This window comes from Penicillium griseofulvum (assembly GCF_001561935.1).
Source record: "Penicillium griseofulvum strain PG3 chromosome Unknown contig_84, whole genome shotgun sequence".
Classification (NCBI taxonomy): domain Eukaryota; kingdom Fungi; phylum Ascomycota; class Eurotiomycetes; order Eurotiales; family Aspergillaceae; genus Penicillium; species Penicillium griseofulvum.
In genome coordinates, this window is record NW_024467475.1 from 292,010 (window position 1) to 319,091 (window position 27,082).

The 27,082-nt window shown below is 47.6% G+C and overlaps 10 protein-coding genes across 10 annotated transcripts; 6 read left to right on the forward strand and 4 right to left on the reverse strand.

The window, feature by feature from the left end:
• Positions 1-5,554: 5,554 nt before the first annotated feature.
• Positions 5,555-6,541, reverse strand: PGRI_046680 (Glycoside hydrolase, family 62, arabinosidase; the record flags this gene model as incomplete). Its single annotated transcript, XM_040792381.1, has 1 exon — positions 5,555-6,541. One exon carries the CDS (start codon positions 6,539-6,541, stop codon positions 5,555-5,557), a length of 987 nt encoding a protein of 328 aa, XP_040644348.1.
• A 1,062-nt stretch (positions 6,542-7,603) lies between these two features.
• Positions 7,604-9,088, forward strand: PGRI_046690 (endo-1,4-beta-xylanase; the record flags this gene model as incomplete). Its single annotated transcript, XM_040792382.1, has 9 exons — positions 7,604-7,859; positions 7,913-7,953; positions 8,013-8,061; positions 8,116-8,237; positions 8,288-8,433; positions 8,485-8,573; positions 8,727-8,815; positions 8,875-8,940; positions 9,002-9,088. The coding sequence occupies 9 exons, from the start codon at positions 7,604-7,606 to the stop codon at positions 9,086-9,088; spliced, it is 945 nt and encodes a 314-aa protein (XP_040644349.1).
• A 781-nt stretch (positions 9,089-9,869) lies between these two features.
• PGRI_046700 (lipase family protein) lies at positions 9,870-10,828 on the forward strand (the record flags this gene model as incomplete). Its single annotated transcript, XM_040792383.1, has 2 exons — positions 9,870-10,330; positions 10,444-10,828. 2 exons carry the CDS (start codon positions 9,870-9,872, stop codon positions 10,826-10,828), a joined length of 846 nt encoding a protein of 281 aa, XP_040644350.1.
• Positions 10,829-11,253: 425 nt separating this feature from the next.
• PGRI_046710 (uncharacterized protein) lies at positions 11,254-12,465 on the forward strand (the record flags this gene model as incomplete). The annotated part of the gene is made up of 1 exon (XM_040792384.1): positions 11,254-12,465. The coding sequence occupies one exon, from the start codon at positions 11,254-11,256 to the stop codon at positions 12,463-12,465; it is 1,212 nt and encodes a 403-aa protein (XP_040644351.1).
• A 728-nt stretch (positions 12,466-13,193) lies between these two features.
• On the reverse strand, positions 13,194-17,227 carry PGRI_046720 (cohesin subunit SMC1; the record flags this gene model as incomplete). The annotated part of the gene is made up of 6 exons (XM_040792385.1): positions 13,194-13,211; positions 13,269-13,635; positions 13,685-13,992; positions 14,045-17,000; positions 17,052-17,145; positions 17,197-17,227. The coding sequence occupies 6 exons, from the start codon at positions 17,225-17,227 to the stop codon at positions 13,194-13,196; spliced, it is 3,774 nt and encodes a 1,257-aa protein (XP_040644352.1).
• A 413-nt stretch (positions 17,228-17,640) lies between these two features.
• Positions 17,641-18,498, reverse strand: PGRI_046730 (uncharacterized protein; the record flags this gene model as incomplete). The annotated part of the gene is made up of 1 exon (XM_040792386.1): positions 17,641-18,498. One exon carries the CDS (start codon positions 18,496-18,498, stop codon positions 17,641-17,643), a length of 858 nt encoding a protein of 285 aa, XP_040644353.1.
• A 463-nt stretch (positions 18,499-18,961) lies between these two features.
• Positions 18,962-19,942, forward strand: pdx1 (uncharacterized protein; the record flags this gene model as incomplete). The annotated part of the gene is made up of 2 exons (XM_040792387.1): positions 18,962-19,040; positions 19,164-19,942. The coding sequence occupies 2 exons, from the start codon at positions 18,962-18,964 to the stop codon at positions 19,940-19,942; spliced, it is 858 nt and encodes a 285-aa protein (XP_040644354.1).
• An 842-nt stretch (positions 19,943-20,784) lies between these two features.
• Positions 20,785-22,670, reverse strand: PGRI_046750 (WD40 repeat domain-containing protein; the record flags this gene model as incomplete). The annotated part of the gene is made up of 4 exons (XM_040792388.1): positions 20,785-21,549; positions 21,609-22,195; positions 22,254-22,381; positions 22,471-22,670. The coding sequence occupies 4 exons, from the start codon at positions 22,668-22,670 to the stop codon at positions 20,785-20,787; spliced, it is 1,680 nt and encodes a 559-aa protein (XP_040644355.1).
• A 1,209-nt stretch (positions 22,671-23,879) lies between these two features.
• On the forward strand, positions 23,880-25,610 carry PGRI_046760 (M18 family aminopeptidase; the record flags this gene model as incomplete). The annotated part of the gene is made up of 6 exons (XM_040792389.1): positions 23,880-23,937; positions 23,992-24,053; positions 24,104-24,205; positions 24,271-24,406; positions 24,458-24,550; positions 24,604-25,610. The coding sequence occupies 6 exons, from the start codon at positions 23,880-23,882 to the stop codon at positions 25,608-25,610; spliced, it is 1,458 nt and encodes a 485-aa protein (XP_040644356.1).
• Positions 25,611-25,886: 276 nt separating this feature from the next.
• PGRI_046770 (DSC4 family protein) lies at positions 25,887-26,997 on the forward strand (the record flags this gene model as incomplete). The annotated part of the gene is made up of 2 exons (XM_040792390.1): positions 25,887-26,107; positions 26,187-26,997. 2 exons carry the CDS (start codon positions 25,887-25,889, stop codon positions 26,995-26,997), a joined length of 1,032 nt encoding a protein of 343 aa, XP_040644357.1.
• Between the last annotated feature and the right edge of the window lie 85 nt (positions 26,998-27,082).

A 27,082-nucleotide genomic window follows, 5' to 3' on the forward strand; every position in this document is an offset into this window, starting at 1 on the left:
GGATCGGTTCCCTGCTCCCGGATCGACAGTGTCTATTGAGAGCGGGGGGGGGGGGGGACCGCGGATCACAGGCCAAGAAGCTGAGCACTGCGAATTTGATCAACCACGCCATTACCATGATCTTTAGGCATTGTTTCTTTTTCGAGGCGCGGTGGTATACGACGTAGCCAACAATCGAAAAATTGGTCATGATTAGCTAGCGCCACCTGGATCTCGGCCTGCGGCGGCAGCGAACTGCAGCTGTAGCAAGGCCCAATGTTATGAGTGTTCCTCCACCGTCTATTTGGTCTTCTTTCTTTTTCTTCTTTTTTTGCTTTTTTTTAGGGGGTCTGGTAGTATTGCTATGTGGACTAGGCCCGCCCACAGAACACGGAACATGTAACCGTGTCGCTGTATTTGATGCTATTCGACGAGCCTCCAGGGCCCATGCTCCATACTGTCGTGCGATCTCCCGGTACCCGCAAATTCATTTGACATTGCAAGGAGAGACATCGAGATCTTCGATCTTGAGTCAGTACTTGCCTACCAAGGAAAGAGACCTAGTAAGTATCAACCTTTTTTTTTTATACTTTTTACCATCTGCCTGATATCTGCCTATGTATCCTATGGCTTGACGCCTAAAATTTATTAGATAACTAATTCATGGACACTCCTTTCCAGGCTGCGTTATTATCATTCGCAAAAGCAAGAAAAGAATGGAAAATAAAAGCAATATTAATTCCACGCAATCAAAAACACGGGGCTAGGCACTCCGTACATATATTGCACCTAGACGCCAAGCAGCAAAGCAAACATATGTAGATTACCATCCCCTGAGCCGCATTCGCTCCAAACTCTGTAATACCCAAGGGTTCACAAACCCCACAAAAAAATCGACTACAAAGCCTCTCAGCAAGTGGCGTGGAAAAGACATGCGTCCCTTGCGTAAGTATATGCGCGAGGCGCACCGTAACATCCAAAAGATGAAGTGATCAACAACGGAATACACACTCCATACCCAGTACAATATTACGTTATTTCTCCTATTGTACTCCGCATTCTTTATTCTGTACATTGTACTCCGTACTCCGTACTCCGTACAGAAGAGTATTGCCCCTGATAAGGGCCATATTATGCGCATGCTCATGGTGATCTGCCCGTGGACGCCAGTGCTTCTACCTACATGTAGGGAGTGCTCCATACGTACATACTTCTACCGTCGCACAACACCTCGAGGGATGGCACATTTGGAAATACCGCTTTTCTTTATTTGTTTATGCTCAGTAACAAAATATCGAGCGTTCCTGCTGTATGCTTACGGAGTACGGAGTACATTGCGCAATGTCGTTTAGCACATCGGAATATGTGCGTCTCCGCGGGTGGTACTCCCGATGCTCCCGCTTAACATTCCGTTGCCATTGCTAGCTGGGTGCAGATGGCTAAACCCTGGTACCAGGATATTGGTGCAGGAAAGGTGCATTATTGGAACTTAGACCTCGGGTGGTCTGGGGTTGACATTGGGCATGATTTGCAATATTCGGTGGGGTTACAGTGCCAGTTACTTGAATAGTGGCGGTGACTACTCCATAAACAGAAGTAGATTGCACTCATTGACTCTGTCGTTCCTCTCACCGTACTTGGCGTCGAGTTCCCAGGAAAGAGATTAAAGTCATAGGCTAAGTACCCCGTACTCAAAGTACTCAAAGCTTGGCTTTATTCTGAGTGGTCACATAACTGTAATGCTCGCTTTTGGTCATTATTCATTTACTTTGCGATATACGCTATATCACACATTGACACCTAGAAATTGTTAAGTGAAAGCCTAGAGGGGATGTCACTGAATATAGGAAGTTGGGGCAATGCACACCAGTCACAGTAGGCATAGCAGTATAGGGAATTACAGTACATGGGGACCTAACTTAACCCCGATTCGATAAGCCTTCTTTTTTCCAAATACCTTCCAATACCCATGAATCAGATACAACTGACCCAAAATCGAGACCAGGTATCTATACTTGACCAAGAAAGCTCAATTTTGAGCTCTTGTTTTGCGCCTATTTATTTGTCAATACAAGAGATTGATTTGTCAATGGAAATCCCTTGTCGCACCGATTTCCCATTCATGTGGGCCTAGGCTCTTCACTTTGTTCACTGGTCAGCACCGTAACTATGGAATTGTCATACGAAATATTGATTCCGACTCTGTGCTAGTCCCTTCGAACTAGTTGCTGTGCTCCAGTCAGTCTGTCTCTTGATGTAGGTGCCTGTGGGGGATGGTTTGCAGTAGAAGTCGAAATTCACGCCCAGAGGGCCGCGTTGAAGGAGTTCGAAAGACCTGGCTTGTGTAGCTGTAAATGAATTTATTGTTATCTAAGACACATAGGATATACTTGATCGGATTTCGGAGGAACTGAGTGCGCTAGAACGCCGTGGGCTGTTAATGTGTGGTTCACAGTATCTTTCAGGTCCACGACTGGCATATGTACCGCCAATGTAGCCAAAATATTGTACAGCGTGATGCGGTTGGCTGCTCGTTTCATTGCTTGCCACTTGATCAACTACTCCTTGCAGAGTACTCTGTAGTTGCTCCCTATTTAATCTACTGCCCCGAAGCAGTTTGAAGTCGATTCGTTTCCGATCTCCTAAGCTATTGTCATAAGTAAGCCACTACATACTCCTGCAGTGGTGAGCAGTCTTTTCGTTTACAGTAATCTTCGAAATCCGCTTTACCTTCAATATCTTTCTATCCCTCCATGCCCTACCGCATACTAATCTATATTGCGATATAGTTCCACCGGCTTTGCATTGTTTAGGTACCTATAGTCAATCATCGTAAAATAAAGTATTCTCATGACTTTTGTCAGTACGCACTATCTCCCCTCTCATTTTATTATTGTTGTACTCGGCAGCAACCCTCGGAGGCTATCAACGATAACTGTTACAACCTGCCCCTGGACTGGCGAGTTACACACTAGGCCAAAAAGACCACTATATCTGAGCATTATGCTCAGATATTCCAGGCTCCGATATATATAGTGCATGACGTGATAATAACCCACACAATATAATCCCAATCCTTTATGTCTCAAGACTCCACTTCATTCGTGATATGATACAGTAGTAGGTTTAACTATCAGTCGTCTTTCAAATACTAACCAGTGATACCGATCGCATTTCTTTCTTGCAGGGTAATGCACTTTGTGGGGACTTAAGCGTGGGTCCAAAGTCATAATGACTCAATTTGTGGCGTGACGCCAGTATATCGGAGGAACTATTGATCTTACAAATGCTGTAATATTCCTTATGATACCAGGATAGTATACCTCCAAAGCGTTAATGTATTGGTCGGACCCCTATGTTTTACGATACGGTTGACACTGACAATTTGCGGGTGCCTATCGGCCCTAACCCCGTGTACTTTTGATCGCTCTAATGACTCACACCTAATCACCACCTGGGCATATTCGGTTTAGTTCATCTAGATTGCTATTGACATGAGGGCCATAGATAGTCAAAGATTTTGAAATATAAGAAGCTGCTAATCTGCGCACTGCATAAAAGTGTATTATACTTCCCTCTCTTCACTTAATTTCATATTTCGGGAGGCTTGCAGTATGGCAGATATCGAAGCAAGGTTGACATATCTCCAATGGCAGCCCAGTTATGCTTATACTCGCCCCTATAAAATTGGGCAATTTGCTAGGCGAAGAATTCCGGGAAAACAACGTGAAAAGACGACCAATCTAGTATTCTGTGCGGCAGAACAAACGGAGACTATAAGGGACATCAGGGCTTTGGCGGAGCCCCTGTTTAATCTTGACACCAACGGTTTCGCTTATAAAAGATGCCACGGTCCGGCTCTTACAAAGCCATATGATTATTCGGACGAAGAAAAGATTAAGAGTATCTTTTTGCCGGAATGCAAGAGTATTTTGAAAAATGAGATCGAGGCAGCCGATGACATTTTGATTTTCGATTGGAAAGTAGGTAATGCGAATTTACTTTTGCCTACAGCCACTGACCTGGGTTTCAATGTTGATAGATTAGGAAGCGAAAAAGCGCAAAAGAGCGAAGACGGAGAAATCCAAATTTGCAGGGGTTTGCCCGACAGGTTCATATTGGTGGGTTACAGATTTGTTTAGTCAAGATGACTGAGTCTCTCGAAATAATTGCTGACAGTATTGAAGACACGCTTCTCACCCGGGACGAGATTGGAACCCCCATGATAGAGCGTATTCGAAATCATCTTTCCGAGGAATCTCAACACCTTCTTTCTGGACGAGTCCAAATAATCAAGTGAGTCCCAGGATCCAAAAGAGCTGATTGAACACTTGTCCCTAATTGATACAAATAGTCTTTGGCGACCAATAAGTGGACCGATTGAAGATCACCCTATTGCCGTGTGTGATGGTCGAGCCTTGGACCTATCTAACATGATCGAAACAGATATGATACTTGGTGATTATACTGGAACTCTTCTCTATCCACAGTACAAGCCGAATGATACATATCAATGGTATTACATGAGTGGACAGGACGTAGAAGACGTCCTTCTGTTTAAAAGCTTTGATACCAAGGAGGGCAGTGTCAAATGTGAGTGGTATCCGTATTATCAGCTTAATGCCCCTATCTTATGCACTTTCCAGATTACGAACTGGAGAAGCCCTACAGAGTTCACTGGGCTAACAAGATTCTGCTGCAGATACTCCTCACACATCATTTACCCCCTTGAACTTTTTAGGAATTCCGTCTCCAAGGGTCAGCGTCGAGGTCAGAGCTTTGGTATTCTCACACGAGTGAGAGAATCTATGCAGGGCTATTAGTTGTATGTATAAGCTGAAAATATATTTGAGCTATACATCAGATTAGGATTTGATCAACTGCATTGCTAATTAAGTTAATAGCTGAAATACTGTACATGATTGTTCAAGCCCTGTTACTCTGATAGCAGGATCGTGGTCACGGTGAGATATTGAAGGTAAAGCTGATTTTGAACTTTACTGTATATTGAGTAAACACCTTTCCATTCCTAGAGATTATTTGATCATGACTTTGGCGTACGGACACGGCAGATATACTCTGTCTCAACCGAATGTGGACTTTTTGTTCATCGTCCGCCTAAATATATATCTTTCCGGTTATACCTCTTTTACATTGCTTACAGTTTCACACCAGTAGGCGATAGAGCTCGAGAAATAACTATTTATAATCCAAATAACTGCTCTCTCCTAACTATTGATTTATTGGCTTCTTATCATTTTGATTAGGTCTATTTCCTGATGTAGTAGAACTGTAGGAACGATATCCGTACCGAATAATTTCTACCAGGTCTTGGCTTTCCGTTCTCTCAACAGGACTTTACTACGTTATGCAAATGGAAGAGACCGTAGTTAGATGTGAATTCACTAGCAAATAGTAAGGTAGCGGGCGCGGGGCATTCCAACTACATCTCCAGGGCTGCCGTTGCATGATCTCCCCTCATGACCTCAAATCCCTATAGTCATCATCTCATGATTCTTGACAATTTCATCTCAGCTCCTTCTCCCCCAGCCCTTCTCCAAAAACCAAAACTGATTTATTTCTTCAGGGTAAGCACGGCAGGCTTCCACGGTAGGAGATTGTAGTCACCACCGGCTTTCGGGTCCCGCCCCTGGTAGAGGAGTTGTAGGTTGCATGGATCAACGGTCATTGTTTGGTCGGGGTTGAGTCTAATCAAATCACCGTGACTGACATCGTTGGTCCAGGTTGCATCGCTGTTGGCTTTTCCGGCGAAGGGCTTGCTCTCGGCCCCTGCTTGCAGTGTCCATTTGCCACCGAGACTGTCGGAGGTGAACGAACGGAAGTACCGCCCCTGGGCTCCCATTGCCTCAACAATCATTAGGTACTTGTTCTGACCCTTGACAGTGTACACTTGAACTGCCTCGAACAGGTTGCTCTGGGTGTCACTTAGGATCACCTCAGAATTCGTTCCGAAGTTGCCGGGGAAATTATTGATTGGCATACTGGCGCGATAGATTTTGCCATTGTCTCCTGCAAAGAAAAGATACATATTGGTAGAGTCACCTATGAGGGTCTGATCAATGGCGCCAGTGCCTGAGTCGGCGATCTTTCCAGAGAAAAGGGGTTTCTCAGCTGACCATCCATTGGCATTGGTAGGATCAGTCGATGTTCGATAGGTAAAGGTGCTCGAGCCCCATTGATAGGCGAGGACCCAAACATTCTTTGGCTGGAAGAAGAACAAAGTCGGTGCAACGGCTGCAAAGCTCGTTGGGACTTGACTCGCAGTTGCCATGCCAGACCAATCCGAAAAGGCGCCGAAGGTCATCGAGCCGTAGTTACCACTTGCATCAACGTTTGAACCGTAGACGACGTGTTTGTTGTTGACAACCACTGCAGTGAAGTCCTTGAGTGCCTTCCATCCGGACTTGGGATTTGCCAAAGCGCCGGTTGATGTCCAACTATAAGTCGACGGAAGCGGGCAGTCGGCGATAGCAGCTGGCAGTGATGCGAGCAACATGATGCCAGATGACACCAGGCCAGTATTTGAGTTGAATAATCTCATTGTGATTAAGATTTTGATCTGTGAATGTTTGAAGAGTTGAAGAAGAAAGCCAAACCACTTGGGCAGGAGCTGATCTTAAATACTCCAAGTATAGAGGGCTCCCGAGGTCCAGAGTTTATAAAATGAATTATTAACCGGAGAAAATAAATCGAATGAATACTTTTGATGATAAAATTCACAGCGTTTCAACTGAGAAGAGATGACTATGCTTTTCTGACTGTTTTGATTTGCTGCTAGAGAAAGGGTCCAGGATAAAAAAGCAACAACATTAGCCAGAAATATCATACTCCGTCGGACTATTCCCTTTTTAAGAATTAGATACCAACTTCACATCAACTTCGCAAACTTGTTTTCAGAGTATCAATCAAAAGAGGGATTAACTTCTTACTGATACATTATAAATCATACGGCTGTTTCACATGTTTCACTATAAAACAGGCTATGAAGTTCTAGATGGATGTCATTCTTAATGGATGCCATTCTAGATGGATGTCATTGGATCTATCACTAACTAGGTGGATATGTTCTATTGTAAGAGAAGGCTGAAGGATTTTGGGAGGGGACCTCGGGGGGTTACCCCAACTTGGCGTTGAAACTAACTGTTTTGAACCTCAAACGTGAAGATGATCGACATCTCCACACCTGAGAAACCCCCCTCTCTTCATTTCCGTCATTTCACCTTTATCCTTTTCTTAGAGGCTAAGAATTTACAATTAGCCTACCTGAAAGGAGCTTAGTTTGATAACTATTTAGCACGAGTTGCTACTAAATCATCTAGATGTCATTTATGTGAAACATTTAGGCTAAAAGAAGGACCCCAAATACTCTTATTTATTAGCTTGGATAAAATAGGTAACGTCCGTTCCCCAGTGAAAGAGATAGATGATATAGACCCCGTTTTCTATCGGGGAAAGATCTCCTTTTAGGCTAGCATCTCAACTATGAACTTCTTCTTGAGAGATTTTGGCTGCTGTCCTGTATAAGTATAAGTATCTACACGCTGTCCCGTCAGTGTCATCTGTATACCATTCTCATTTCAATTCATCCATTTGAAAAACCAACATGTTTCCAAATATGATTCCAATCAAGGCAGCTGCTCTAGCCATCCTTTTCGCCAGCCCAGTACTTTCTGGACCGGTTGACTCCCGACAAGCCTCTGCGAGCATTGATGCCGTTTTCAAAGCTCATGGGAAGAAATACCTGGGAAATATTGGTGATCAGGGTACCTTTAGCAAGAATGCGAAGACCCCGGCAATCATCAAGGCCAACTTCGGTCAGCTAACCCCAGAGAATAGCATGAAGTGGGATGCTACTGAGCGTGAGTACAACGGTCTCGAACTAGTGTGACAGAAAAGCTAATTTGCACAATAGCATCTCAGGGGAAGTTCTCCTTCGCGGGGGCAGACTATCTGGTATGTACTTGGCCTTTTCAGTGGCAATCATTTCTTTGCCTGGTTCTTACAGACTCTAGGTCGACTTTGCCGTGTCAAACGAGAAACTGATCCGTGGCCATACTCTCGGTAAGTTCTTTCGCCTAATTCAAACATATCACAAAAGAGGCTAAACTCGTCAAGTGTGGCACTCTCAGCTCCCAGGTTGGGTCAACTCCATCACAGACAAAGCGACCCTCATCGATGTGATGAAAAATCATATTACCACGTTGATGACCCGTTACAAGGGCAAGATCTACGCCTGGGTACGTATCCATATGAGTTTTACAAAGCTACATTACTGATTGATCTCAAGGACGTTCTGAATGAAATTTTCAACGAGGATGGTACCCTTCGTGACAGTGTCTTCCAGAGGGTTATCGGTGAAGACTATGTGCGGATCGCTTTCGAAACAGCTCGTGCTGTCGACCCAAATGCCAAGCTCTACATCAATGACTACAAGTGAGTGGCACCCTGTTCTTTCCATTTTGAATGAATTCTAAACTCATGTAGCCTGGACTCCGCCACCTATCCTAAATTGACGGGTATGGTCGCCCATGTCAAGAAATGGGTTGCTGCTGGTATCCCAATCGACGGAATCGGTAAGATACCTGTCATTCCACTTCAACTTACATGATTGCTCAGACATTTATAGGCTCCCAAACCCACTTAGGCGCCGGTGCTGGTGCTGCAGTTTCAGGATAAGTAACCCCTTGCTTCGTGTTGACTGCAAATTAGCTTACAACCTCTCACAGCTCTTGATGCTCTAGCCAGTGCAGGAACAAAGGAGGTCGCTGTCACTGAGCTTGATATTGAAGGCGCCAGCTCTACTGACTATGTCAATGTGAGTTTCCACCATGCCAGAACTGGTATAATTGACTTACTAAGTCTTTATTTTTATAGGTTGCCAACGCTTGCCTGAAGCAGCCAAAGTGTGTCGGAATCACAGTTTGGGGAGTTGCTGACCCAGTAAATACCCACTTCTCCCCCTCTAAATAAGAATTCATACTAATCTCGGGTGTTTTGCTAGGATTCATGGCGCGCTGACAAGAACCCCTTGCTTTTCGACGGAAACTACAACCCTAAGGATGCATACAATGCTATCGCAGGCCTTTAGGAAATGCTTCCATCTCTATCTGAAGTTATGAGCTCTGCTATTGAGGCCGAACTTCAGATCAAGGTGTCCAGTTGCCAGAGTTAGAGACAAGGGCTCTAGGGAAGAAGGCTGTTATTGTTATCGAATAGTTTGTGTTTTTGAAGATTTCTGTTCATTAAACTCGAAAATATATTTTTCCAGTTGTACAAAACTTGCCGTGTCGTAAACTTTTTGAAAAAGTGCATAGTTATAGGATCTACTCTAGGGTTATTTCAGATTCTAGGGCTGTTATGCTTTGATGGTTTACTAAATTGAGACGGAACGGGCCGATCAGGGTCCACGAATTTAAGGAGAATATTAGCTGCATTGTATATATTAACTACTCCGTATATTAACCGTTTGATCAAACTGCATGCACTCCGCATTTTCCCGGACGAATTTCCCGATTTGGCAAACAACGGTAGTTTGAACATCAACACATGCCGAGATCTTCAACTATTCCACGGCCCATTTTCCCAAGACCAATCGGTAGAATAGACTTGGAAACAGCTTTTGATTTGAAACAGGGCTTTTCCCGGTGGTCTTTAGGTAGTGCTTATGAGACATACGGACCTCGGAATTCATCCTTCAAGTCCCATAGCTCTTGCCTGCGTAATTTTATAGACTTTGAGGTTTCACCTTGATGGGGATATGATCACCTACAATTAATGTTCATTTTTTTTTAAATCCATATAAATATGTGCTCTACGACATACTATATACCGAATCATCGTCCATCCGACATTTTCACTAATCTGTCGACATGAAAGCCTTTTCCGCAACACACGTTCTCAGCTTTTCTGCGACTATAGGACAATGTCTAGCTGCAGTTACGCAGGGAATCCCTGAAAACACCTACAATCGTCTGGTTGAGATGGCCACCATCTCTCAATCTGCTTATGCAGATTTGTGTAAGCTTCCAGCAACTATCGTCACGGTCGAGAAGATATACAACGCCCAAACAGATATCAATGGATGGGTTCTCCGTGATGATAGCCGTCAGGAAATTATCGTCGTCTTTCGCGGCACTGCCGGTGATACGAACTTGCGGCTCGATACCAATTACACTCTCGCTCCTTTTGACACCTTGCCTGAATGTGTCGGCTGTGCCGTGCATGGTGGATACTATCTTGGATGGATCTCTGTCCAAGATAAAGTCGAGTCGCTTGTTCAAAAGCAAGCTACTCAGTATCCGGAGTATGCACTGACGGTGACGGGTCACAGGTATGAGAGTTCTTCCTTTTCGCGCCTACAATTTCACAATGATCTTACTCTTACTTCGCCAACTCTCTTCTATTGACTGTTCTTTTCTGGCTTGACTGACACAAATTTTTTAGTCTGGGTGCCTCGATGGCGGCAATAACTGCCGGTCAGCTGTCCGCTAAATACGATCAGGTCAGACTGTACACCTTTGGCGAACCACGTACCGGAAACAAGGCATACGCATCGTATATGAATGAGAAGTTCAAAGTGGCGAGCCCCGAGACCACCCAGTTCTTCCGGGTCACCCATGCAAACGATGGGATCCCAAACCTGCCCCCGGCTGAACAAGGCTATGTCCATGCCGGCGTTGAATACTGGAGTATTGAGCCCCAAGGCTCTCATAACACGTTTACCTGCACGGGCAACGAGGTTCAGTGCTGCGAAGCCCAGGGAGGACAGGGGGTGAATGATGCTCATGTAACATATTTTGGGATGGCGAGCGGAGCTTGCACCTGGTAGTTAGCGTCTGGAAACTACTGTTTTATATTTCATTCACATACCTTTTAGGTAGCAAAATGGAATTACCATGTATATCGATAAATATCTCTCCCTAGCATATTTACCTTTGCCTTTTCAACTAATATCAATCTATAGTAAGGCCTGCCCAGAATAAACACATACGTAGTATATCTGCCAGCTTCTTACTTATCTCGCACTTTCATGTTAAATGAAGCAGTATACTAACATACTAGATATCCTTCAAATACTAAAGACGGGGTTTCCATTAAGATCCCACTTCCTTGTGTAAATGTTTGCCTTTTGATATTTGCTCACCTACGCTTATCTCATTTTATAATTTCCACCCGTGGATCTCAATACTTCTTTCCTCAACTTCCTGCAATCTCCTTCCACTCTACTCATTACTTCTCACCCATCCCTTCATCATGGAAATGAGCGGCTACCTTTCTCTTCCCGCTATTGCGGACTTCATCAACGCGTATGAGGATAAACCAACCGCTGAAAATGCCAAGATCATGGTGAGCGGTCTTCTCACTTACGCGTTTGATTCGAACGATGGTTGGGTTCTCAAATGGCAAGAGGACGAGGAGAACAACCACTCGAACTGTTTCATCGTGAAAGCTACTGGCGAGAACAGGGCCCTTCATGCCATCGTGAAGGTTATTCTCGACCGTTCTGCTCCAATCGAAGAGCACTGGGATCAACAGGTTCCCCGTCTGATCAATGCCCCGATTCCTACCGAGCGATGCTGGGCCCTCGTTATCCGTGGACTCAAAGTCCGCCTTTATGAGTACCACCGTGGCGAGGAACCCGACAACCGTCTAGTCCCCTGTGACTTCAAGGTCAAAGACAAGTTGAAGCACTCGGTTCACATTCGCAAGAATGTTGACTCTGTCAACAGTGTTTTCATCAGCATCCCTGGTCAGGTCCCGAAACCACTCAATGAGGACGAACAAGGCAGCCCAGCTGCGAATTATTCTCCCGCCGACTTGGCAGATGACCCGAAGGCTGCACCTGATGAGACTCTTGTGACTGTCTCTACCTCTGCCACTTGCCCCGAGCCATCCTCTGAGAATCCTGCCGCCGAGACCAGCGAGGATAATGCACCTACCAAAGCTGAGCCTGTCACTGAGTGTGAGACCACAGTCCAGGCCAAGCCAGCTATTGAACTCGATACTACTGCTGCCCAGCCGAAGCGTGCTACTGGGGCCAACGGAACTCAGGCCAAGATCACCACTCAAGCCAAGGCTGCTACCCAGTCCAAGGGTGCCACCCAGTCCAAGGGTACCACCCTGTCCAAGAGTGCTACTCCGTCCAAGGGTGCTACTCCGTCCAAGGTCGCTACTCCGTCCAAGGTCGCTACTCCGTCCAAGGTCGCTACTCCGTCCAAGGTCGCTACTCCGTCCAAGGTCGCTACTCAGTCCAAGGTCGCTACTCCGTCCAAGGTTGCTACTCAGTCCAAGAGTGCTACTCCGTCCAAAGTTGCTACTCAGTCCAAGAGTGCTACCCAAGCCAATACTACTTCTCAATCTAAGGCTGCTCTTCTAGCCAAGGGTGTTTCTGGCATCAAGCTCACCCCCAAGATGAAGCCTACACTGGGGATTGAGGTCATGGGACAGACAGCCATGGACTCGTAGGTTTGACTTACGGTCTCGATGGTCGCCTACCTCTTGTCATGGTGGTGCCCAGTCGCAAACTTCACAGATAACGGTCTCTTTTGGTTTCGGCTCTCCGCTCTCGGTTTATTCTTCTGCTTTTCTTGTTTCTTTTTCTGCAACATCGATACGTCTCGTCTCACGCCGTTACTTTCAACAAGCGTCATGCCTTGTGCATGGTGAAAGTTAGGTTCTTGAATTTGGAACTTGAAGTCGGTAGAGACGTGGTTTTACGGTCGTTTCTTTGCTTTCTTTTTCGCGAGGCCTTGATATCTCTTATCTTTTGCCATGGAGTGATGGATCTAGGTTTTATCATGGCTGCCTCGACACATTTAGTGATATGGAACTAAATTTAATCTATTCTTATCTACTTCCGGGAGATCCTTTACGGCGTAGAAGTATCCAAATATGTACATAGTTGTGTGGATGGTTGACGTGTGGCTCGGAAACAGGGACTCTTAGGATTAACGGCAGGTACGAAGGATGAAGTTGGAATTTTTTTAAAAAAAACACACAGCACAGAAACTGGTATCAATTAACAGCCTTATCGATAGAAGTAATTGCCCAGATGAAACACTGGGTTTGCTACTCCATATTATCGACTCCGGTAGAAATGAAATAAAACAAGACTCAATAATCTACAAAGAGAAATAGAAAAGCAAAGCAGCAAAGGGTCATCACAAGGTCCGCATAAACCTCATATGGAGCATTTAGGTGTACTTCCGGAGCTATGATCATTGTCAGCATATTTCCACATATAGGAAAAACACATTTTCAAAACTCACATCAAGCGTCAATGATTTACTGCTGTTCTCGACTTGGTCCCTGTAGATACCGACCAGAGCCTCACTGTTCTGGAATAGTCCAGTCTTCAAACTAATCACGATGAACTGCATGCCTGGCGCGGCGTGATCATGAATATAATTGGCAATGCGGGCAACGTTGGTGTTGTCCAGAGCTGCGTCGACCTCGTCTAGCACGAAGAATGGAGACGGCTGGTATGAGTGGATAGCGAAGAGCAGAGCAAGTGCGGCCATGGTCTTCTCGCCACCTGAGAGATGCTCCATGTCTCGGAAACGTTTGAGAGGAGGCATGGCGTGGTATTTGATGCCATCCAAGTAGGGCTCGTCCGAATCCTCAATGTCAAGGTAGCTTTTGAATGTTAGTGATCTTCAGAGTGAGGAGATAAAAAGAAACTTACGCTTGACCACCCAAGGGGTAGTTGGCGCTGCGCGTGAGCTCGCGGTAAATCGGCCCAATCTGCTCAGAAATATGGGAGAATGCCTTGTTGAAGAGGTCGGATCGCGTCTTCATCACGGACTCAAACTCTTCCTTGGCCTTTCGTGCAGACTTCCGCGCGTCTTCGAAGTCCTTTTCGGTGCTACGAAGTTTGTTCTCGACACTCTCCAGGCGCTCCATGGCACGAGCATTTGGTGCCATCTTGTCGAGGTCACTGTTGAGAACGCGGACCTTCTCAAGCAGTTCATCCTCCAGCTTGTCATCGGCCTCCTGGAATCGGATTAGCATGTGAGAAATTAAAGCGATAGGAGCATACACAAACCTCTTTCAGGGTCTCTCCCAAAGAATCGAAATCGACCTCAATACCGTAATCATGGACCGGAGAAGCCTCGTCCAAATCATCTCCTTCATCCACCTCCATGGCATCCGGGTCTGCTGCTTGCACAAGATCATCAATGGGAAGTTTGTCAAGCGAATTGGAAGACTTCTTCAAAGGAACATCAATGTCTTCAAGCTTGCAGCGGCGCAGAAGAGTGTAACGATTGGAAGAGTTTCTCTGGATCTCCGCTTCAAGCGAATTGACGTTCTTTAACGCTACTTCAACGTGCCTGCTACGCTTCTGGAGTTCGCGGCGTTGTTCTGCCAAGTTTTCCGCTGATTGGCCATAGATTTGCTTTTGTTTCTCGAGGGCCTCTCGGAGGAGCTCAAGTTCCGCTTCGAATTCATCGAGTTGGTTGCGGATTTCGTCTTGTTGGCTTTGCAGCTCTTCAATCAAGCTCTGATCGCGCTTGTACTGGGCCTTCAGGCCGTTGATTCGGTCCTCGGTTGCTTGGATACGCTGTTTCTCAAAGCTGAGCTGGTTTTCGATCCGGCTCTTTTGGGTAGTAAATTCAAGCTTCTTTTGTGCGGCTTCTTCCTGCATAGAACCCTGCTGGGCCTCATATTCTCGAATGTCATCATAACCCAAGCGCTTGCAGAACTTGCGATAGATCTCATCCTCGACGGTGCTGACGGAAGCCTGTGACGTTTCGATTGTCTCGTCTAGCTCGTCGAGGTTTTCCTTACGCTCGGTGTATTTGGGTCGCAGTTCCTCCATCTGGCGCTTAACGAAGTCCAGCTCGCTACGCTTGCTCTCGAGGTTCCGCTCAAGGGCCTTCAACTCATCACGGGAATATGTGAGGCGCTGCTCGAGGCCGACGAGCTCACCCTGTAGTGTCTCTTCTTCAGAGCCTCGGCGGTGACTCTTGGGGAGGTTGGCTAGATCACTCATGAGCTTCTCCTTTAATTTATACAGATTCTCGACCTCGGAATCTTCCCAGCGTTTAGAATATTGTTGAGGACCACGTCCACCAGTCATGAGACCACCCTTGTGGATGACAGTTCCATCGAGGGTGACAGCCTTCGCGTCCACATTTCGTTCGTAGCAAAGATACTTTGCCGTCGCGAGATCGTCACAAACAATAGAGTTACCACACGCGTAGCTGATTGCTCGCGCAACCGAATCGTCGTAGTCAACAGTCTCAATGGCAGGGCGCATGCCCCGATGCATGCCCTTCAGGTTCGAGTTGAACGCCTTGACTTGAATTGTCTCTAGCGGGATGAATGTGGCCTGGCCTGCTCGTTGGTCGCGTAGGTGCTGAATGCACTCCTTTGCGGTCTTCTCGTTGTCCACAACAATAGCGTCGAAGTGTCGACCCAGGACGGTGCTGACTGCATCTGAGTATTTCTTCTGCTTCGGTCGGCAAAGATCACTGACACGGCCTTTGACACCGGGGAAAATGCGCTTCAAGGCCGAGATCAACTCCTTGGCCCGGAGTTCGCGTTCGGTTTGCTTCTTACCATCATCGGCCTCGAGAAGTTTCCTTAACACGACCTGAAGCTTTTCCTCTAGCTCGGTCCGCATTTGCGAGACCTTCAACCGCTCGGAAGTCAATGCGTTCAGCTCCTTCTTCTTGCGGTCAATATCTTTAGAGGTGGACTTGACGGTGTCATTGAGAGATGACTTGCGTTCATTCATGTTCTGAGCATCGGATTCAACAGATTTCAGCTGCCATTCAGTGTTCTCAAACTTGCCCTTCAAGCTATTGACTGCTTCAGCTTCGGTCTTTCTCTGCCGGCGCAGATTGTCAAGGTTCAAGGAGTCCGCCGATGAACGCCGGTTGACTTCTTCTCTGAGTCTATGGTACTCCTGCTGATCGGTTTCGCTCAGCTGGACACCCTTCTTGCTCATCGTCTTCTGCCATTCGTCTTCCCACTGGCCCTGGGCTTTCTCGACAAGCTTGAGATCTTTTTCTAGTTGTTTGCCATTGTTTGATTGTGACGTACGCTCCTTTTCAATCTCAGCAATCTTCGAGGAGTATCTCTCGACCTTCTTCTGGGTGATGTCGATCTTTTCGTCCACAGGCACAAGCGAGTTCTTGAGTTCTTCAATCTCCCTCTCCTTTTTCGTGATGTTTTTCTCTGCCTTGCCGACATCTCGGCCAACTCGAGCATGGTCTTTCTTGGCATCTTCGACGTTTTTCTCATATTTTTCAACGCCTCGGCGGTACTCCCTGAGCTCATCCTGGTATTTCTGGATATCCGCGCTGGAGTCGTCGATCAGCCGCTGGAAGTGAAACAGCTTCCACAGGATATGAGTGATAATGGCTTGGTCGCGTTCTTCGGCCTTTTTCGCATAGTTCTCAGCCTCGCGCTTCTGTTCCTGGTATTGCTTGACTTCGGAATTGATGCCTCGTCGACGGTTGAGCTGGATGGTTTGCTGTTCTGCGGCCTCTTCAGCCTCCGCCTTGAACTTTTCGTAGTCGGCCTTGTGCTCCAGACTGCCAGAGATCTGCTCAATCAACCGAGTAAGGTCTTTTGGTGACTGTGATGCGATTGCCTCAACATCACCCTGGAACACAAGGAAATTTCGAGCCTTGATTAGGATGTTCTCCTCCTCTAGGGCCTCATTGTATTGGTGGGCGGACACGATCCGGTTGTTGATACGGTACTCGCTGATACCCTGGCTAGTGATAGATCGGCGCCATTGCTGCTCTTCACCCGCATCATCCTCATAGACTGCCATCACCCAAGCGGACTTCGGGTCGTTTCCACCGACGTCTTGGGTGAGGTCCATGCTCTCTGGCTCCTCCTCTTGCTCGCCATCCTGCCCATCACCGGCAGGCTCCCCATCAACTTTAGATGTGCGCAGAACACGGCCTCGGTACACAAGATCACGGAGATTGGTCGATCGCAGGTGAGAAGACTTGATTCCTAGAACGAAAGATATGGCATCCATCCTAATGCGCATTAGACTAGGGCTCTTCGGACTAAGGACAGGAGGCACTCACGAGTTTGACTTGCCAGACCCGTTCGGGCCGATAATCGATGTAAAATATGCATCTCCGAATAGGAGTACGTGGTGTCCCTTGTAGGACTTGAAGTCTAGTGACAAAGTTAGCTACTGCCTGCGGCGTATATTCCGGTTATACATACTGAAAAGCTCCAATCGAATGAGTTTTCCCATCTTGCCAGCGGCTTCCCTGAGGGAGCGACGCGCCGAGAAATTCAAGAACCCTGTTATTTAAGCAAGAGATTGAGTCCACGGGTTGTGGGCAAGATGTGGGAGGGGCGCGATAACGGGTGAACCGCGTCCGCCAAAGACGCGCCGGAGCCATCACGTGGCTCCCCAAATTTACATAGTGATGCATTGTAGAGAGAGAGACCATATAGACATAGGTTACATACTATTATGACACCTGAGCAAATAGTAACTACAGAGTACATATAATCTTATAATATAATTTGATTTGGTTGTAGATTGAAACTGCATTCTCGACTGTTATTACAAGTGCGCTGTCGCTGACAAGCCAAAATGATGTACAAAACCCACTACAGGACACAAAAAGGCCTTAGTGATACTTGAACAATGATCACCAATCAATCTCTGAATGGCATTTTCACATCCACCATGCGCCCAAAATGCAGGAGATCATCCGAGATGTATCCCTCGCAGTCCAGCCTGAAATGGGTCTTGTGACCCGCCAGCTGGACAATTATGAAGTCCTCATTCGTGAAAAGCTTTCGCATGCTCTGAAAGGTCCGGCGAGGTATGGATTTCAGTGTTCTGAAGAAGGCTGGCTCAGTTTCCAGAGAACGACCGAGCCTGGCACTATCCTCGTAACGCTTCATGGATTCCGGAGAGACTGAGATTCTGCGCTTGAAGGAGAGATCACCTGGCGCCACTTGAATCTGATAAGGCTTCTTGAAAGGGACCATGCTTCGGACTGTGAAGAGGACGCGCATACGGCCATCGGACTTGATCGCTTTGATATTTCTGACTAGGGAGCCAGTTCGGGAGATGAACAAGGTGCCTCCAACACTCATCATGATACAGATACCACCAAATAGAGATTTCTGCCACATTGGAAGGGGAATTAGAGGATCCCGGAGAACTGCGTTCGAGTTGTAGATGGAATAGGCGAAGCAAAACGCGGACAGCCCATATGCAGTTAAGACGTATGGGCGATGAGAAGGAGCTTTATACAAAAGCACTTCTCCGGCTTGTAATACTTTCGCTTGTAGCTTCGCAAGGGCACGGGGGTTCTTGTTCCCATAAGGGCTTGCGGCTTGCCACGGGGAATCGATAGTTCTGGCCACGCCCTTGGCCTTGTGGCGAGGCACGCTAGAATTGAAATAGCGAGGGGATGATGTCAGATTCATTTGAAAGCCAGGTCGCATCGGACCTTGTAGGCATTGCCGCCAAAATATTGAGAAGGTCGGTGGCTTGACGGACATGTTTGCGTTGAGCCTATGGATGTTCAAGTTAGCAAAGCAGTCAAAGCGATGAGGCGTAGCCAATTGGCAGCTATAATTCTGAAAGGAAACTGGCACATTACGAATGACTGAATACATTCATTCGGCAACTTACTAGAACAAGAATCAACTGAACGTCGTTCTCTTCGGAAGTCGCCGACAATGTCCAAAACAGTAGGCGGCAGAAAAATGTTCCCGTCCCGGCCGCCGGTGAAAGCTCCCAACGCCCTCAACACCTCCAACAGTTGCTTTTGAATTATCTCTCCAAACACACGACCTTAAACCAATTGAACTCGGATATTTGTGCGCTTCAACGTGGTGGTGGGCCCTTCGTTGATCCTGCTCGATCCTTTCAAACCCAGTGTCCGCGGCGAGTTGCGACACCGGCCGAAGATCCCAATCGGCACCGCAGCGCTCCCAGTCTTCCAAACTCCATCACTTAGCAATGGCAGCCAAGATCACCTTTGGCCAGGTTCCGGCCATGTTTAGTCGCCGTCAGCAGAAGGTGTCCGGTATCGGCAGACGTGAGTTTCCCATAAAAAGCATCTCCGCAACTGAAAGCCGCTCCTCTGAGCTCGATTCTATGGCGGGGGTTACTTGCGGTATACCAAGCGTTACTTAGCATATGCTAACACCATCCCTTCTAGGCCTGCAATCTACTTCTCACACAATCCAGAACCCCGCCTATCCGCTCTACCCCTCCGTCGCCCAGCTCCTTCGTGAGAAGGGCATCCCCAAGTCCGATGTCTCCAAGATCCCAGCCTCCGGCCCCAAGGGTCGTCTCTTGAAGGGTGACGTGCTGGCATATATCGGCCAGATCCCCGCGAACTACCCGTCAACTCAGGCTGCCACACTGGCCAAGCTATCTCACCTCGATCTAAGCAACATCAAGATCGCCCCGGCCCCGGCCCCGGCGGCCAAAGAGGAGGTTGTCGCCGAGCCCCTGCCCATGACTTCCGTCGCCATCTCCATTTCCCTAGCTGCCGTGCTGGCTACCCAGAAGAAACTCCAGGATAACCTGGGTGTGACGGTCCCGCTGTCCCGCTTCTTTGCCGCAGCTACAGACCTTGCCAACGACGACCTGCCCCGCTTGGCTAGCTCCAAGCCCTCCGACGATGAGCTTTTTGATGAGGTTCTCGGCGCCAAACCGATCCACACATCACGGGGAGCTTACATCCCCGAGCTGAACGCTTTCGAACCTCCTAAGACTGTCCGCTCTAAGCCTGTCACCGAGGACCTGATCGATTTCCTGAGTGGCAAGTCACCCAAGAAGTCTGTTCCTACGGCGTCGATTGAGGGCTCGTCTGGTGTTGCTTCCAATGTTTTCAGCCTAACCGTCCCTGCTGGTGAAGAGGTTCGCGCTAAGGCATTCCTGGAGCGAATCAAGACTCTCCTCTCGGTTGAGCCAGCGCGATTGGTACTTTAGATTTTCCTTGATGTTTCAAATCCCCCTTCTTCGAGCTTCCTCTTTTGTTTGTTCCCGGTCATCTGAGCCAAAAACTGGGCAGGCGAAGCTCATTCATGAATGTATACAGTATATCATAGCTAATCAGATCTTTCCTTGATTGGCTTACTTCACTTAAAAGAGACTAGATCACATTTCTAGGGAAAAATTTCTTAGCCAAGTTAAATAACTACATGAGAGAACTTGGTGTTCGGGAAACACAGGTTTTATCAATTTCAATTCTCATTGTGTTTCCGGCATTTAGATCCCATGAAGGTCGGCATAGCTAAATCCTCTGAGATAGGAACACAGGCACAAATTCGTGCCAGAAAAGAAGAACGGGTCATGTCATCATCAAAGGCAACCTCGGAATCTCGCAAGAGACTTGCGAGGACCCCCATGCAACGCCGCATACCGGCAACCAGGAAAACCAACCAGCGCCGCCGCTCAAAGCCTTGAAGAAACGTGGATGTAAAAGTGTCTACTCCACTCAAAGGCATCTGGCCATTATGGCCAGAGTAAGGACTAACCCAAGGAAGAGATCAAAGAAAGCAAGAAGCGGGAAAAGGAAAAAAAGAAAAGCACTGAAACAAGCAAAACACCCATTCCGAATGACCGAGCGCCGGACGTCCACCCGCAAAATGTTTTGAACCACCGATAGAAAGAAAGATGCAATAGATGACGACGCATGAAAAGACGCAAAGTCAGATCCCCCTCAAACCATGCAATAATTTCCCCGAGTGACCAAATTGAAATAATGAACCGAAAAACGCCATGTCGAATGCAGATGAAGAAACAAGTTAGAAAGTAGAGGGTTGGCCGAGCTACCGGATGGTGCCCCATTCGGCCAGTTTGCTACCCTCCCGACGAGTGTCTCTTGTAGCTCGTCTATCAAATAATTTCCAGAATCTCAGTGTTTCGTCTCCAGCTCCTGTCACGACAGTCTGGCCATCAGGGCTCATGGCGAGGTAAAGTACGCGGAAAGTGTGGCCGGTCAACGAGACGATTTGTTCCATACGCGGGTATTTCCAAATGACGATTTGGTTCTGGCTGTAACCATGTGTGCTAATGATCTCATCTGAATTTTTGGACCAAGAGAGATTACAGACCTGGCTACCAGTGTCGACCTCTTTGATCATTGAGCCGGTTTGTGTATTCCAGAACTTGATCGTGCGGTCAGCGGTACCACCGCCAGAAGCAAGAAGATGATGTTGATGAGGGGACCATGCAATAGCCTTGACTGCAGCATTGTGGTCGGAGAAACGGTAGAGGGGTGTCTCGCTCAGCTTATCCCAAACCATGAGTTTGTTGTCATTTCCGCCAGACGCTAATTGGCCATCTTCGGTGTTCCATTTCAAGCCGCAGACCTCTTGCTTGTGGCCAGAAAGTTTTCGAACGTACTGGTCTGGAGATCGAACATCACGATGATAAATGAGACGATCCCGAGATCCCGAGGTGAGAATGTGATCATTCCATGCTAAAGCGCCAACTCTGTTGGTATGTCCAATCATGGTTCGTAGACGCCGGCAGTGCTCAGCATCCCATATTTGTACGAGACCTTTACCAGTGCCAATTGCAAGATGTGTACCCTATAGTCCCTAATGTGAGTATCATGTATGGGGAGGTGACATGCAGATTCCTTGCTTACCCTTTGAATCCAGCTCACGCTGGTCACGGTATCATCTTTCAGCTCACACAACCTCGTAACTCCACCCGTGTGGGAATTCCACATGTAGACAGAATTCGCCAATCCAACGCCAAGAACATTACTACTGCCCCAGTCCACCAGATTCAAATAGAAATCATCTTGAAGATCCGGCGCATCCAAGACCTTGTAAGGCACCTTGTTCACATACCGGGCCTGTTTTCGGGGGGTTTCAAGGATACGTTGGCTGTCATATCGGATAGGAGAAAGGCTGTAGAGCTCAGAGCGCACGTCTAAGTTGGGGCCATGCACACTTCGAGGGGTTTTGGAGGGGGTCGGATGACCGGATCCGGTCCGTGAAGGACCATAGTTGAAGAGATTCTTGTGTGGGGTGGTGGGGGTGATGCTAGCGGGAGGGAGATTGGCAGCGATATGAGAGGGAGGTGTGTGGGATCGAGTCTTGTCATTGATCCCATTGCTGAAGCCGATTAATGGATCGGGAGGCGCAGAGTTCAAGTCGGGCTGTGGGACCGTGTTTCCGAACAGCTCGCTGCGCAAAACCCGGGAGAATGTACGGTTGGCTTCCTCGGCTGCAATTAAAAAGTCAGTTTTAATGTACAACATATTGGGTTCCAATATATAACACACTCTTTTGGAAATGGAGCTCAGATTGAGGGGGACGTTTCTTGGTCTTGGAAGGAGTAGATGGGCAACCATCTTCATGCAACAGGCTATAAGTCGCTTGTAGATCTTGTCCCTCACGATTAGGGATGAATCTAAATCACAGTCAGTAACCGAGTTACATATGACTACCGTTGTTTTGTCATGGATTATCTGGTTAAAGACAATAGAATTTGTGGCTTACCGGTCCCCATATACCCGCTGTCTCTTGCGACATGGGCTGGAGGCTGGGGTCCTGTCCCGCCGACTTCCAGCAGCCTCATAATCCTTCAATGCTTTTGCAAGCGCACTGGGGTCGACTGGCTCTGCTGCAGGTTGCGATTGCGGTTGGCGGCTGCCCGAATTCGAATTGTCTGGGAAATACATCGTGCGCTTTGATGGCATGCTTGGCGGTGTTTTCGATCCAGGTGGTGATGCAATATTTGAGATCTGTGATATTTCAGGTCTTGTTGCCGACTTACTCCCACCCTTCTCCGAATTCTGAGGTCTGTCCGTCATGGCAATGCCTGGTTGTCGGTTCAACGGAGACAAAGTGAAACCGATCAAGATAAGGATAAAAGTTGCATAAGATGGAAGTGAAATGTCTACCAATCGGGGATGTCAAACGTTCAGAAATTCAGGTGTAGGGACAAGGGTATTTGAAGGGCGATTCGCAGAGGGTCCGTTGTTGTTGATCCAGAGGCGGGATGAGAGTTCCAGCTGCTGATGCCTGAATATGGAAGATGTTCCAAATCAAAGCATTAGCAGACTCTGTTTCACCAAATAGATCAACAAAGAAGTGTCTGAACTGCAGGCATGTGAATGAATGAATGTCTTCAAGGGAGTGACGGAGTTGCGCAGGGCGACTCTCTGGGTCACGCGTCGGGTACGCTAACCCGATTTAGCGAAGGCAATCGGGGCCCATCAACCAGGTCAAATCAGCCCTTATCCTTTGTCTTTAATCACACACATTGCCAGGTGATATTTCATTGACTATTTTAAAAGCGAAGTTTAGTTCCTTGTTTTTTCCCTCACAAAGCAGTCATATGCTAGTTGCCGATAATCTTGGAAACGATCTGTGTCAGCATGGCTTTGTTACGATCGAGACTGATGCTTCCTGTTGTTTACTGGAAGGGACGCGCCCAAACTGGTCTAACTGGACCACTGAAAGTGGGGGAAGTGAGGGACCTGTATGGGCCGTTTTACTAACGCGAAATCCGCAGATTGATTTGGTAAACGCGCTCGCTTCGACGCGACGCGACGAAGCTTGGGCCATGGCAACGACAATACACAATAAATTGTGCACAGAAGCTTCTATAGTGGGGTTGACTCCATATAGAACCATCAATCCATATACAACATACTCAGTACATGTAATAGTAATGATTTAAAGCTAGAATTCTTATCTGAATAACCTTGAATATATACAATTCTAAGACTATCTAGTTTCACTGAAGGTGGTGGCTTTGTTACGTGACATTGCCATCCGCTGTCACCGCCAAACCAATCAAACCTGTGGCGGCAAAAGCCAGGTTTCTCTCTTTGTTCTACCCTGCAATGCTCCTCAGGCGGCTTTATCCTGACATTATTGGTTGTTCTAAACGTTATTCTACAATGGCTGCCAAGCAATCTGCTTTGGACTTCTTGTCCTTTGTAAATTCTGCCCCTACCCGTATGTGGTCCCTATGCGATGACGCGGAACGTCGCTGATCTGTCTTATCTTCAGCTTTCCATGCCGTCCACGAAGCCAAGGAGCTCCTGACTAAGGCTGGATTCCAAGAAATCAGGGTTTGTTCACTGAAACCGAAATAATAAAATGGTGGCTCATCCATCAATAGGAGAGAGAGTCTTGGGCGTCGACCTGTCAACCGGGAGGCAAATACTACTTGACTCGCAACACTACTACCCTTGTGGCTTTTGCGATCGGCCAGAAATGGCAGGTATGTATCGATTGCAGAAGTGGATAAATAATATCACAACTAACCGTGGATAATAATCAATATAGCCGGGCAATTCCATCTCTATGATCGGTGCCCACACTGACTCTCCGGTGTTGAGGGTCAAGCCCGTTAGCAAGAAGAGCGGGGAAGGTTTCATCCAGGTCGGTGTTGAGACCTACGGTGGAGGCCTCTGGCACACTTGTACATGCCATTAATTACCTTCATACTATTACTGTCGCTAATTCCATGTAGGGTTTGATCGTGATCTGGGTGTCGCTGGCCGGGTTATGACTCGGAAAAGCGACGGATCTATCGTGCAGAAACTGGTCAAGATTGACCGTCCCAGTATGTTTTATGTTTTATGTTGAGTCGATGAATGTGCCTTGCTGACATGCTAGTCCTCCGTATTCCAACACTGGCCATCCATCTGGACCGCCAGGAGACCTTTGCATTCAACAAGGAAACACAGCTCTTCCCTATTGCTGGCCTTATTGCTGCAGAGCTCAATCGCAATGGAGCCAACACACCTGACACAGACGAGGGAGATGACTCATTGTCACCATTGAAGTCTGTCACAGAACGTCACCACTCTCACTTTGTTGAGCTTATTGCTGCTGAGGCTGGTGTCAATCCTAGCGACATTCTGGACTTCGAAATGATCCTGTTCGACACTCACAAGTCCTGCCTCGGTGGTATGCAGGAGGAATTTATCTTTTCCCCTCGCCTAGATAACCTGAACAGCACTTTCTGCGCTACAATTGGTCTGATTGACTCTGTGGCTGACAAGTCAGCCCTCGATGACGAAGATGCGATTCGCCTGATTGCCTTGTTTGACCACGAGGAAATCGGAAGCCGTACAGCACAGGGTGCGGACTCGAACATTCTTCCGTCGATCATTCGCCGTCTATCAGTCCTCCCATCCTCCTCTTCCAAGAGCAACGACCTGTCAACTGCCTATGAGCAGACCCTGTCCACCTCCTTCCTTGTCTCTGCCGACATGGCCCACTCAGTCAACCCCAACTACGCGGGGAAGTACGAGTCGGACCACAAGCCAGAGATGAACAAGGGCCCGGTGATTAAGATTAATGCCAATGCTCGCTATGCAACGAACTCTCCTGGAATTGTTCTCCTAGAGGAGATTGCACGCAAGACCACCAAGGAGACTGGTGTGCATGTCCCTCTCCAGCTGTTTGTGGTTCGTAATGACTCCAGCTGCGGCAGCACCATTGGTCCTATGCTGTCCGCTGCGCTAGGCGCGCGGACACTAGATCTAGGTAATCCGCAACTCAGCATGCACAGTATCCGTGAAACAGGCGGTACATATGATGTTGCCCACGCCATTCGTCTATTCACTGGCTTCTTCAAGCATTACTCCGAGCTGTCGAAGACGATCCTTGTGGATTAGGCACACCATAAATAACCATATGAAGCAACACAAGCAATAAACCACATTCAAGCATAGTAGTATTCTTTCAAAGCGCTCAATTTTTGAATTGATTGTATGTACCACCAGAACATCTTAGAATGTAACTTGGGAGGAGCACGTGGTCCGGACCGAGGAAAGTCCGCCTCGACCATCTGCGATCCATAGTTACCCCAGCTCACCAAAGTAACGGGGAGTCTCCACCTCGACTCGTTATACCTTGCTTGTTGGATACCTTCCAAGCGCTCATGACCCTCTATGACAGACGCTGGTGCCTATCGGGATGCGGAATACATCGCTGACGTGTCCGGCATATCCTATGATGATGCGGAGCCCCCAAGGCCAACAGGCACGCTCAGCAGCCAAAACGCCCGCGTGAAGAAAGTCAAGTCGACTGCCAGAGTCGCCTTTATTGATCGATTGCTACGCGATCTCGACATATTAATTTATTGTCAACTTTCCGCCCTGTATTACATGGAGTAAGCTCAACCCCAAAAGCCAGCAATGAACCTTCTTTCCACCGCGACAAACTCCTAACGTCTGTCTATATCGGTACAGCTGCTCGATTATCCTATTTGCCTTACGTGCCATGGTCGAATTGATCTTCTTCACGCCAAAAGCACCCCCCTTTGAGCCCACACGCAATCAACCGTTTGTCAGTGCCATCATCGGCAGTAATCTCATCTGCATGCTCTTCCATGCGTTCCTGATTCGTCCCGAGGCTGGCGAGGAAACACGCGGCTACCTACATGGGGGACTGTTCATCGATTTTATTGGGCAGGCTCCTGTCTCTGCTTATCGACTTCTCTCGTTCGACCTTTTAATCCTTCTCATCGATTTTATCATGCTGGGCTTGATTATCGAGCGGGTGAAGACTAATGGAATCCCCGCCCCGTCGCCTACAGCACCAAATACAGATACAACCACAGACACAACCACAGATATAAACCCAGGCGCGGAAGAGTCCGTGCCACAAGACCATGATGCCGAAGAGCGCGGCGTTCTACTACAAGAAGATGGCGGTGAAAGAATGCCCCCCGCTCATCATGGTTCTGATTCAACCCACAGTAGCGGGATCGACGAAGAGGCTGAAGAAGAGCGCACGACGCTCTTGGCTGATCCGGCCGATGCTGAGACTGGCAGCGGTGCTCGGGGCGAACACCCCATGGATACATTCGCCGCTGGCGAGGCTGTCATTGTCAATATGAGCTTGCTTGGTACAATTCGTGATCAGATGCGCCATTCAAATGCGCAAGCACGGCCGACGTCAGGCTTTGTACCGTCTCCTGAAACGGCAACGTTCCTGCGGCGCCGCTTTGGTCTCCAGGTTGGGACTAATGGTCGCATTGAACGTGCGAATATAATGTGATGCAAATCCGCATTTCTACTCTCGTAGTAAACTATATATACGTATTGGTAAATTCTCATGAAGAAAAGCTTTACTGCCATGCTTA